This window comes from Corvus kubaryi, unplaced genomic scaffold (assembly GCF_017639235.1).
Source record: "Corvus kubaryi isolate FWS band 111438036 unplaced genomic scaffold, C.kubaryi_AGA036_p1.0 37308, whole genome shotgun sequence".
Taxonomy (NCBI): domain Eukaryota; kingdom Metazoa; phylum Chordata; class Aves; order Passeriformes; family Corvidae; genus Corvus; species Corvus kubaryi.
In genome coordinates this window covers 14,106,805-14,119,867 of record NW_024581096.1, presented here as the reverse complement: position 1 = coordinate 14,119,867, position 13,063 = coordinate 14,106,805, and the positions used below count along the sequence as shown (strand labels likewise).

General features: G+C 44.7%; 1 protein-coding gene across 6 annotated transcripts in view; it reads left to right on the top strand.

The window, feature by feature from the left end:
• The window catches only part of LOC121664928 (phospholipid-transporting ATPase ID-like), an 84,667-nt gene that overhangs the window by 28,950 nt on the left and 42,654 nt on the right, over window positions 1-13,063 (top strand). For all 6 annotated transcript variants that reach the window (XM_042028635.1, XM_042028639.1, XM_042028637.1 and 3 more), the window contains 2 exons: window positions 2,419-2,477; window positions 12,048-12,161. In XM_042028635.1, coding sequence (XP_041884569.1) covers window positions 2,419-2,477; window positions 12,048-12,161 — 173 coding nt within the window. The remainder of the gene's footprint in view (window positions 1-2,418; window positions 2,478-12,047; window positions 12,162-13,063) is intronic.

The following is a 13,063-nucleotide window of genomic DNA, read 5'->3' as shown; positions in this document are numbered from 1 at the left end:
TCTTTGTTGTTTTGTTGATTTTTTTTTCTCTAGATATCTAACATAATACTTGCCAGAAGCAGAGGAGAAAGGGGTAGGTTTTGGGCTGGAATAGAGAGAGAGTGGTTTACTTGGTAAGGTAAAGCATGCCCTGGAGCAGTGGTGCCTTTGAAAGTCTGGCTCATAGGCAGACAAAGTTCAGAAGACTGGGAAGAGAGCAAGCACAGCATCTGTCTTGAAACAGAGGAAAAAGAAAAGCTGAGCAATTATAGATGTATTGGGTTCACTTGAGTAAACGTTAAAACAATACAGCAAACCACTTCAAAGTAACTAGGAGTGTGTGTGTGGGGAAGAGATGATTAACAGTCAGCAGTCCTGAAAAACTGCATCAAACCAAAATTAATTCTGTTTTAGTGGTAGCTGGAGGGCTATTGAAAAAGCCTCAGATAGCTGCAATGTATCTTGACTGTCACTTGTGGCATTTTTACAAGTAAATGGGAGATACATGCCTGAGATAAAATCACAATACAGTGAGTGCCAGATTTTTCAGGAAAAAAAAAGTCATTAACAATAGATATTGATGACTGATTAAGAAACTTGAAAGATCCATCAGGGGTATATCCCATCCTGAGTCTGGTATTCAATATTTACTTCTACATCTTGGCTGACAGAATAAAGAACACACTTAGTACATCTGTGAATGGCATCACACTGGCAGGAGCTACAAGCACACTGAAAGACAGGATTAGAATTGACTAGTTGGAGAAATAGTCTGAAAGAATTTGGATGCAGTTCAGCAAGGACAAATGAAAGATTTGCATTGCCTGATGAGGCATCTGGCTCTGCCAGAAAGGATCTGCCAAAATGGATCATATTCTGGGAAGCCATCCTCTGTGTGCTGGTGGTGCATAAGGATATTTAAATTACTCCTGGGTGAATTCTTATGCACAATATGCATTGTCTGCAAGGAAAGTTGCATGTCCCTTGTGCTCTGCTCAGCTTTGGTAAGGCCTCAGCTGCAAACCATGGCCCATTTTGGGCATTCATCCGGAGTGGGGTGAAGTAGCTGGGAAGGCCACTGGAGAGCAGCAAGAGTGGTGCTGGTACTGATGGATTAATGCATAAGAAGTGGCTGAAGAAATGGGAGCTGCTTACCCTTGGGGAGACAAAACAGCCTTCAGTATGTAGTGAACTTGGAATCACAGAGTCATAGAATTCCTGCACAGAGCTGCCCCAAGAGCCACATCTCGTGCCTGAGAACATGAGGTCCAAACACTCCTTGAACTCTGGCAGGCTTGGTGCTGTGACCACTTCCCCAGGGAGCTGTTGCAGTGCCCAACGGTCCTCTGGCTGAAAAATGTTTTCCTGATATCCAACTTAAACCTCCCCTGACACAACTTCAGGCCATTCCCTTGGGTCCTGTCACTGGTCACCACAGAGAGGAGATCAGTGCCTCCCCCTTCTCCTCCCCTCCTGAGGAAGTTGTAGACAGTGATGAGGTGTCCCCACAGTCTCCTCTCCAGGCTGAACAGACCAAGTGACCTCAGCTGTTCCCCATATGGCTTCCCCTCCAGTCCTTTTACCATCCACATGACCCTCCTCTGGTCTCTTTCTAGTAGCTTTTATACCTTTCGTATGCTATGGTGCCCAAAACTGCACACAGGACTCAAGGTGAGGCTGCACCAGTGCAGAGCAGAGAGGAACAATCCCCTCCCTCAACTGTCTGTACTCTGTGTCCTTGACAAGTAGCACAAGGAACTTAGGGGAAGCAGAAGACCACCTTTGACCCTCCCAGGAGAAGACAAAACTTCTTGAAATTGAAGTAATGAGTTTTATGTTAGATAATGCAGGGAAGGCAGTTGAAGAATAGGCATTGCTGGAGCTTTCTATGTCATTTTGGTGGTAGAGAGGCAAGACCCTGCCTTGAAGTAAAGGACAGATTTGATGATCTTTTGATATCCTTCCAGTAACGTTTGATTTCATGATAGCTGTGGTGATGGTGTCCCATTGGTGGGATGATGCTCAGAAATGCACCTGTAGTGGAAGAAAGGCACCAACTGTAGGCTGATGGCAACAGCTTCAGAGACTTTAGGGGGAAGAGATGGAGCAGGGCAGGAAGAGCGAGCACCACTAGTTAAGTGGGAACTCCTACCCAGAAGGTGAATAACCCATAGACCCAGCACTGGCATTGCAATGAGTTGTGGGTAGAGGAGACTGCTTATATGGTGTTAAGAGTGCCGTGGTACCAGTCCACAGTGCTGCTCCATCACTGTCACCAGCCACTTCAGGTCCCTGACACGGGGCTGCTGACACAGGGCTCCAATTCACTGTGTCACTCCCTTCTAGCAGCTCTGCTTGCCCTTTTTGATGCTTCATTCACATCTGTGTTGACTCTGCTTTACCCTCAAGCATGACTGATGTGTTTCCTCTTCTTTGCAGAGGAAGAGAGACAACTTCAAGCAAACAACCGTGATTTCAATCTGCAGTTTGAATATGCTGTAAGTAACCAGCGTATGTTGTTTCATGCAGATGTAGTCACAGATGTAGCTGCATCTGCTTCATGTCTCAAGTGTTGTTTCAAAGGAGTGAACAGAACTGCATGCCAGCTATGGCTCTGCAAACCAGGCAAACGCATGCCAGATGAACTATCAGAGGTGGATTGCTGCTGAGTCAGCCTGAAAAATGGGCAGTTGTAGGAGATCTGATTCTGGAAAAGCATGCCGCAGTGACTTCGCTCACTTCCAGAAAATAATTTGTTGAGTCAAAGCATTTGCAGGATCAGGCTCCAAGGCCTTTCAATAATGGAACCTGGGGGGGAGTTTTCCATGGAAATTTGTCTCCATTTAAAGTAAAATATGAAAGGAAATGTGTCCATTCCTCAGCTTTTGCAGTGAAATCATCTCTGTCAGGAAGGTTTTGAATCTGGCCCTTGTGGCTTTCTGCCAGCTTTTCTGCCAGATTCTTAACTGCCTACTTAAGTTCACATTGTGCCTTGAAATCTGTGATTCCAAAGAGCGCCTTGACACGGGCTGGCTGTGTCCCAGGTCAGCCAGGCTAATTTGCCAGGGAGCCCCTTAGGCAACTTGATTTCTGAACCTTGTGGCCAGGTTTTGATGCTGTGTGCAGAGGAAGGTTAGCTCAGCCACTAGATGTGTCCTGCCTGCCTGCAGGATTATCCCCGCTGCGAGGCTATCCTGAAGCTGCATTCTTTCAAAGTGTTTGCAGCTGCCAATTAATACTGAAGTGAATTTTGTGAATTTTTGTCCTCTGAATATCTGAATTCCAGTGGCGAAATTAATCATTCAGTTACTTGGGAGCTCCTTTGAATCATGTTTTGGTTTAAGAACATGACAAGTATTTTCTTGGCAAGATCTGAAAAAACTCAGCAGTTTAGAACACACTAATATTTTGTGACGGGGACAGTCTGACTTGCTAACAGGTTTGACTAATGGCAGTATGGTCATTTTCATCCACGAACTATACAACACAGGTTAGAGAGTCTCAGGGTCCAGAGCTGCTGCATGTGTCCTGAATATGAAATGCATGGACATTAATATATGTGAAGTACTATGCAGCGCGAATGTCTTATCAAGACTGGTGATTTGAGACTGGGGAAGTGCACTTGATTTGCACACAACCTGTCAGTAGCATGCTGGGGTGGGTATTGCCACTACATACGGTTTTGTCATCTTCTACTGAATGATTGCTATGTGCAGTAGTGGGACAAGAAAGTAGGAGGGAGATGGGCGATTAAGTCAGGGTAGCGGGAACAAGCAGCTCTTCTGGTTCCGGGTCTATTTTTGTGAAAAGCCATTCAGAAAACTGACTTTGCATGACACTGCTTCCCAGCTGATTGCTTGATTGTGCCCAAGGATTTGCAAATGGCCACAGTTAAGTAGATAACTTTGAGAACACTTCAGAATTTCCATAAATCTATGATTAGGTGATAAAGTGAAGGCAGCCAAAAAGCCAGCTCAGTATAATGTGTTAAAACTTGGCAGTGAGTTTCAGTAATCATGCCCCTCATTTTAGTCAGCTATGGCTCATGATTTCTGGAGACCAGTGTAGTCTGAGGCTTACGAAATCCAGAAAACTGCCCAAAGAGAGTCAAGCCTTAAAGTGGTGAGTGGATGGTGAGGTACTAATAGACCTCAGGTGGTGATGCAAGCATTGCCCTAACTGTACAGGGCTGCACATCATTATTTCCAAGAAGTCCTCGCAAAAGCTCAGTTTATTAACTCCATGTTACTATGGTATGTGAAAAGAACTAACCTTGCTCATAAATTACTTCAGATTCCATGCTGTAGATTGCTGATGAGTGTGGAAATGACAAAAAAGGAGATAGTCTCCTGGCATCCTCCCATAACATATCCATGATGCTTCTGAAAGTTAGCTCATCCAGGCAAGGGTTAAATTTGGGCACCTTCCTCACATTCAGATTTCTCTCACCATGGTGGGGTTGCACTGCTAAGCACTAGGGTATGGTTCTGGGGGAAGGGACCACTAAAATCCAAAGGAAACCCACCAATATATCGAAGCTTTGAAAGTATTTTAGGCAGTGTAAGTCACAGGAGTGAGGTTCAGATTTCTTGGTAACTCAAGGCCACATTAACCATAAAACCTATAGAACAGGTTCTTGTAACAAAGCTAGGTGAGGTGGTAAATGTTTCTTTAGGGTGAGGCAGTTGCTGAGAAAGGCCTGTAAGGACAAAGAAAGGGAAATGCAAACCGAGGTGGTGCATATTGACTTACTGCTGCAGCCAGGATTTATGTCCTAGCTGGTGTGAAGGTTTGAGCCTTTCACTAAAGGGAGAATTTCTATTATGTAGGCATAGATCAAAGGTACACAGATGCTTTGTCCTCCTTTATCACAGTGAGAGCCGGGAAGTGGGAAAGTACAGCCAGAGGTGGGTGTGTTGTACCTGAGTATCCCTATTCCTGACTGGTGGGACTTTGTCCCTTCCCAGTGCAAAGTCTACAGGATATCTGTGAAGGGAGAAGAGACGAACTGATAAAGACTTGAAAACTCCATTGTGTGTGCAGTCTGACATCAGCTCTGGCAGCTGCTGAAAGGTGGCCTTCCTCGTATGAAGCAAGACTCCCGAAAAACGCTCAAACCAGCTTTGCAGGAACCTGGTGCTGCACCGTGGAAAGCCATGGCTGCCAGTGCGTGCAAGGGCATGTCCACATCCATCACACTACAACTTGCAGGAGACTTCAGAGGGCAAATTCCCTCCCAGAGCTCGTCAGAAAATACAGGAAATGCTAAACTGCGATGTGTGTCTGCCTGCCGCACTTCTCCAGCCATGAGGCCTCATTAACTGAGCAGGAGGGTTCAAAAAATAAAACAAACCTTAAAACAAAGTGTTGTGCAGTTAACTGCAAGGGCTGAGTGTGAAGGTATGTACGCTACCCACCAGCTCACAAAATTAGTTAGGAATGACTCAGAAACCAAGTGTGAATGAGTGGCATGAAAAGGCATTTAGAGCAGCACAGACAAGGTCTCAATATAGGTCAGTAAGAATGAAAAGTCAGGTCCTAGTCCTGTGTTCATTCACAATGCAGACAGAAAGATCCTTCCTGAATTCAGAAAGAGGTTTGTCTGTGTAAAGACTGAAATAAAGTGGAACACAGGGTGGCAGGTGTGGTATAGCAAGATTTAAGGACTTTAATCAATTTAATCTGTCTGCACTCTCTCCAGCACAGCTGCAGAGGGGGCAGCCTCTCTGGGTCCACCACGATGGGCTCTCCATCAACACTCTGGAGAGGAAAATCTCTTCTGAAGGCTTTTAATGTTTGCTCTGATCCTAGTTCCTTTTTTATTTCTTTGCTTTCACAATGGAATTTAGCACAGCTGCACTGGGACGTCATGAAGGGCTGCGAAAACAGCTTTGAAATTGGCTTTCAGACAATAGGAGAGGAAATGCAAGGCCTATGAGTCAATGACAAATTTCATCTTGGATCAGGACCCAGGGTCAAACCAGAATTCTTTCATCAGGACCAGCAGCAAGGGGGCCGCTTGGACTCGGGTCACCTGATGAAGTCTCTAGTGGAATAGGAGAGATGTATATAGCTTCCTATAGCCAATGCACATTGCCCTGGGCTGGATCAGCAGCTGGGTTCTGAATCTCTTTGAAATTTAATTGGAAAGCAGGGAGCTCTGGTAGTGGGCTCAGACTCTGCTCCGCCTCCTCTGCTTGCATGCTTTGATCTCAGAAGGATGCCTGGTGGGTGATCCTCAAGCATCTTATCAGCGTGGTCAGGGTTGTGGCACCAGCTGCCCTCTCTGCCTGTCTCAACCTGCAGATGTTTCCCAGTGTCCTTCATGCTCAAGGCTGAAGGGAGTGTGGTCTGATCAAGTGAAAAGTGGTCTCAGTAGTCCCTGAAGGAATAGCTACAGCACCAATCTGCACTGCTCCTTCTGCATTTAGGAAGGTGTAAGTTGGATTCATTCAAAGAGCAGTTGAGGCACTGTCAGGGAGCAGCCAGAGTGGGGCTGTGCTACGAGAGGGGGCAAGCTGGAAGTGGAGGTGATCCCAGTTCAGGCAGAGCTCTCACTGACCAGGGTGCAGTCCTGCAGCATCTGGCTGGCAGGGACAGGACAGGATACTGGTGATGGGGTCCATCCTGACCATTCCAGACAAGGTGAGGTGATGAACCAGATCCGGGGCCTTCTTAGGAGCCCAAGCCGAGTGGCGAGAGGCAGGACTGAAGACAAATCTACAGCAGAGGTCCAAGGTCCATCAAGAAAGTAGAGCTGGATAGGTTTATCTGGGAAACTAGGACAGATGACAGTCTGGAGATGGGGACTCCAGCGTAGCTCAGGCGAGGATAGAAGGCTCATGGCTGAGCTTAAGTGAAGTCCTGAGCTCTGGACAGGGGTTGTGCATGGAGACACCAGTTGAGGTCAATGCCCTCAAGGTATATTAGGGCCCTGGGAAGCACATAAAGATTGAGGTGTGCCAGGTATGATCTTCAGTGAAGTCCACAGACTTCTTTGGATCAAGTTGTCCACTCTTCATCAGATTAAGTCTCATGGAGAGAAAACTACTGCACTGGCTGGGAGTCTTGTTGTGTGAGACCATAATGAACACAGTACAGAGGTTTGGACTTTGCTTCCTTTGCACCACTCAGCAGTGCTCTGCCCTCCTCTTCTTTCCTCCTTCCTGCCAGGCAGCAGCTTCAGGTACTGAGCCAAGCCAGAGGAGAGCACGGTGTTGTCGAAGGGGATGACTAGGAGACAAGACCTTTAGGTGCTGTGCTTGGCCTGTCTGTGAGCAACAGCATGAGGTTGTCCAGCCGTGCCACCCCGTGTCCTTTGCACCACCATGAGGAGGACACTCACCACAGTGATGATTAACTGCTCAGTAATGGGGTGACACCAGACAGAAGGAACAACATAGGAACACACAACCAGTGACCACACTTTCTTACAGATTTTCCTGAAATACCCAACATGTGACAAGATTCTGGAACTCAGTTCATTAGTGCTGTCAAGAGGGGGTCGAAGGTTACATATGTAAGACATTCCTGTCCTTTTCCTGTTTAAAGGAAAAAAAATTGGGGAAAAAAAAAAAAAGGAAGTAAAGAGAACTGTGCTTTGGAAATTGATGTTTTTATTCCTGGTGTTTGGCAAGTCTTTTACTCCTGGGAGTTCACTTTTTTACAGGGACCTTTACAGGGACCCGATTAACACCATCACACCCTTTTGGCCTTTGTCAGTCTTCTGTTGAGTTGGGGCTGCTGCCCACCATCAGGAATAAGTCAATGAACTTGGGAAGCTTAAAACTGCTCTGGTCTGACTGTTCCATACTCCCTGCAAAAACAAAGCCTCGGTGGTACCATATGCGCTGTTAGATGAGTTTATTAAAAATCTTCATGAGCACATTCACAGCCCTGTGGTCACATTTCTGCTTATGGCTGCTGTGTGCTTTCCAGTAGCACTGCTGCAGTTAAACAGAGTGCCATGGGATTCCACTTCTGCCACCTCCTTGGTGAGGCTTTATCAAAACACCTGGGAAAGACATTTCTGCTTCTCAGCTGTTCCACCGGTCTGTACCTTGTGCTACGCGGGTACCAGGGAAATTACCAAGTGTTGTGGCGTAACACCTCCCTTTGAGGTCACCAAAGTCTTGCTAAAATTTACTTAGGGTTAGATTGTCCAGCTGCTGGAAACTATTGTGTCACTGAGCCAGGGGTGTAAATTCAGAGGGTCAGTACCTTGCCATATCCTTTAGCCCCTGTAATCTAGCCACAAAAGCATCAGTGTCTCTTATTTCCAGTGACTTTTATGGCAAGGAGATGATTTGTTTGCTCAGCGAACTAAGGTAGGAGCCATCTGCTGAGTTTTGCTTGCTGTTGGACGTCACAGGCAGGCTTCTGAAAACACCCCCAAAGTAACAGCTCATCTGCCAGATCTGGACTTGTGTAACTGTGGAGAGATGAGCACTATTCTTAGGGACAGCATTTTGGTGGAGTCACACCTCCAGGAGGTGTGAATCTAGCCCCTGAAAAGAGCAGATGAGAATAATCCCTCACCCACAGACAACATTGCTCTGGTGTCAAGCTTCGCATCTGGAGAGCTTCAGGCTGACTGTGGGTAACCACGCTCAGACCTGCTCATTTAGGACACAGGTGCACGCAGGGACTGCCCTTGGACTACCAGAAGTCTATGGCAGATCTGGAAGTAAATTTAAAGCTCCCCATCCCCACCTTTGTGCTTAGCCCATAGAACTGCTCTTCCTAAATGTTGCTTTTTATGAATCTATAGGGAAACCAGAAGTTTCAGTAAGGCCTCTCAATACCTAATTGCTGTTAAAATATTATTCCTCTCCATGACTTTTTCTCTATGGGAGTGTCCCTCACTGAAGGGAGAGCATGGGGACAGTGAGGCAGATGATGTATTAGAGGCATTGCTTGTGAAATGATGGCTGCATGTGGACTATTCAACACATTGCTCTGCTACAGGCTCCCATAGCATCCCTCCCACCCCAGAGTCAGGTTCTGGTCCAGCTGTAAAGAGTGACAGGGTTTGATGATGTTAAGCATCACAGAATAGGATAAGATCAATTGTACAGGCCAAATGAGATTTCCCTGTAGCTGGCCAAGAGCCTGAGCTGTCAAAGCACACAGCCCTGTAGTATTGTCTGAAAACATAAATGATACCTGAGAGAACTGGGTTTGTTCAGCCTGGAGAAGAGAAGACCTCAGCTGTGGCCTTCCAGTACCTGAGGGGAGGGCATAAGAATGATGGAGAGGGACTTTTTACAGGGGCATGTAGTGACAGGACAAAGAATGGCTTCAAGCTGAAAGAGAGTGGGTTTAGATTAGACATTAGGAAGAAATTCTTTACTGTGAGGGTGGTGAGGGTCTGGCACAGGTTGCCCAGAGAAGCTGTGGACCCCCCATCCCTGGAAGCGTTCATAGCCAGGATGGAAGGGGCCTTGAGCAACCTGGATAAGTGGAACCATGGTGTGGGGGATTGGAATGAGATGAGCTTTAAGGTTCCTTCGAACCCAACCCATTCTATGTTTCTGTGATTATATGATACCTTGCGTAGTGCTTCAGTTGTATCTGTGATGTGGGAATGCAGAGCTTTGATTTGGAAAGGCTGAAATTTTCCCTAGTTTGTCACTATAATTTGCTATTGATATTCTTTCAGTCCCTGAGGTCCATGAACAAGTTATGTGTTGAATTAGAAATATTTATGGTAATTACAAGTTCTTTTTTTTTCTGGTGATTAATTTTAATTATTGATTCTAGAGTAACAAGAAGATCCATGACAATACTCCCTGTCCTTATCCTCAGGTCTATAGTGCCCTGGTGTCCCAAAAGACAGTATGTGCACAACAATATCATAATCTTGAACAACTGTGGAGAAAAAACGCTGGATGTCCAGATTCCTGCAGTTAAGCATTTGGAAGCTGTTATGTCTGGAGTTTTAACCATGCCTAATGGCAATAGGAAATAAAATGAATGGCTGTGGTTCATTCAGTGATTTTCCTGACGTAATTAAAGGACAGAAATAGAAGGCAGGAATTGAAATAAACCACTCCCATTCTTTTCTTATTTCCCTCTGAGATTTTTGCAGGCAAAGATCTATAAACTTTATCTGAGTGTTTACTGAGTAATTTTTCCCATGTTATATGTGACCCTCTGTAATCTGTTGACGCACAAAGGTCAAGTCCCCTGCATTTACTTTTTCCTGCAGCAACAGTCTTTTCTTTTTCTTTTTCTTTTAAGTAAGTGTCCGTGATACTTTTCCTCAGAACAGTGGGCAGATTTAGATACTTAGATCCATTTTTTATCAAAAAATATGCTAGACTCTGTGCTTGGTGGACACAGTCTTGCCAAGCAATTTAGTTCTCAGTATGCTGGGTTTGCAGAGGATGCTGCTACTGCATTGCTTCTGTTTCAGCAGTGTCCATGGAGCCTGTCCACAATGCATACCCCACAGCTAAGGATTTTGAAATAAACCAAATTTAACTATGTGTCATGGCATAGACAGAGTTAACCACACTTGCAGGTAGCTACATGATACCAGCAGTCAGGCAATATGGCTTATATGATGATCACTGATAAATATCTTTTCTTGCTGGAGTGTAATCAACAGGAGGATTTGGCTAGCTCTTCTATGAAGGCTGTTTTCATTTCTTCCCTTTTAGAGATTTTCTCATTTGGGTTGTCCAAGGGATAAAGCATTAATTTAATGCTGAAGAACATATGCTGTACTGTGTGTCTGAGCATAGAGAAATCCAGTAACTGCCTAAAATGGAATAGCTTCCCCCACACCTACCTTTCAATGGTAACGTGAAATAATTGGTTTAGTGCTGGAAACATGCTGATGCATGTCAGTGTAGATGTCGAGGTCCTGGATTAATGCATGGATAAGAAGTGGGCTGTGATTCATACTTAGTAGCTTCTGTCCTCCCACCAGCTTAGCAATATCTAAAAGGTATTACAAATACTGCAATCACCATTTTCTCTGCTGTTGAACCAGCATGTTTATTATGCTGGTTATTATATCTGCCTCCTTGTGCTGTCACACCTTAGGTTTCCTGGAACGGTGTTAATGGGCATTGTCTGGAGAGCTTCTAGGAGGAAAAATTTAAGATGTTCTCACAACAGGTGGCATTCATCCTTCCAGGACTAAACATGGACCAGGGCCTGTTAAACTTCATATGAAAACATGGTCTAGCACACCTGAAAACTGAAGGGACAGCCCCAGCTGGTGCATCAGTACGATGGATTGAGCCTGTCTGACTGGTGGCAAGTATTGGATCAGACTGCTCGGATCTTTGGGGAAGAAAATACCCAGTTCTGCAATATCAAGCTTAGGTCTTTCTGTGGTTTGCAAAAGACAGACAGGGGAGCAGCCACTTCTTGTGGCTGGAGGGGCCATCCACAATTAGAAAAGGAAACTGGAAATAGGGAACAGAGCTGCAGCTCACTTACTGAAATGGTGAATTCTTGTACTAGTGGCTGTTTGCACAACACCACATCCAAGTGATCTTTGTGGAATAGAAACAAGCCACCCCTTGAAGCTGCTGAGCTGAAGGTTTGCTGAATCAGCTGAAAATTATAATAATAATGTCATATCCTACTCCTGGGAGAACGTATAGCTGCTGTAGGGTTGTCCAGCTGATGTGTACTTCAAAGCATCAGACAAGCTACAGATGGTTGACCTGGCATGTGTTTTCCAACCCTGCTTTGCAGATGCTTACAGCAAAATTGTTGTCTTCTTGTTACAGTTCTCAATTTTCTTTATGCACTGTGTAAGTAAGAAGACTCTTAATAAAGGGAAGATGTTGTGAGCAACTACATGCAAGTTTACCTGCAGCAGCACTGGCATAAGCTAAGCATCATATTTTCACCCATTCCAAGAGGAGTTCTCTGTTTATCCAGGCTGGGCATGATTGTATGGGGGAAAAGGAAACGCTTTTTGAGCTGCTGTTGGAAACAATGCTATTGCTAAATATAAGCAAATAAGACACAGTTGAAATGTGTTGTGCTGTAATTTTGTTTCCTGTTTTACCAATCCTACTTATTTTCATTTTTTTTCCTTACAGAACAATTCAATTAAAACATCGAAATACAATTTCTTCACTTTCCTGCCTCTCAACCTGTTTGAACAGTTTCAGCGAATAGCCAATGCTTACTTTCTTTTCTTGCTGATTTTGCAGGTATGAAATCACTGTGCTGTTTCCAGCAGGTTGTGTTCTCTGTTATCAAAGCCAGTCTATGTTTGATAGGTGTAATGAAGTGCAAGCTATATTTCCTGTTCTGAATTAACATCTTAGTAAAACCTTACAGTACATAGAAAGTAGGGCAGAAAAAAGCAATTTTCTCTCTTACCTTTGGATATGAGGGTGTGAACTAAATGAAGAAAAAAAAGTTACTTAGTTTTCAACAAATTGTGCAACTTTTTCATACTCTGCCCTACTATGCCTTTGTGTCTACATCTGAGTGCTCCTGGCTGTCCTCAGATTTACATTACTTGTTCATCCTGTAGTATAAAGCCAAGTTTTCTGTTACCCATAGATTTTAAGGCAAATTCCACAGGCAGTCTCAAAGGAAGCAGCAAGAGGGACACATTTGTAACCTGTGGTGTTTCCATGGGAAGGAAGGAGTTAACACCAGGAAGGCTCAAGGTTGTGGCTGGTTTGCATAAAGCTGGATATTGCTGCTCCCTTCTCCAGAGTGGGGAAGGTGTCCAGTATGGAGTGTGTCAGACAGTGGCAGCACTGTTGAACCCTCTGGACTGTAATGGCATTGAGTTGCACTTTGCTCATCACTGTTGCTAATGATCCCCTGAAAGCTGGACGCACTGGATAATTTGATACCAAGATTTCTGCCCCTTTGCACCTTGCTGTGTACTGTTGTTGAGTCATATCAGCATACACACTATCAAAAGAAGGGTATAATTTTGATTATGTTTCAAGCATGATGTTTTAAAGTTGACTATTTCACTGCACACAGATTTGCAAAATAACCCATTTGAAATGCTTTTTTTACAGTTTCAGCTCAAAAAAGCATAGGTGAAATGTGGTTAAGCCTACAGGAAACCATGTATGATCTTTTTTGC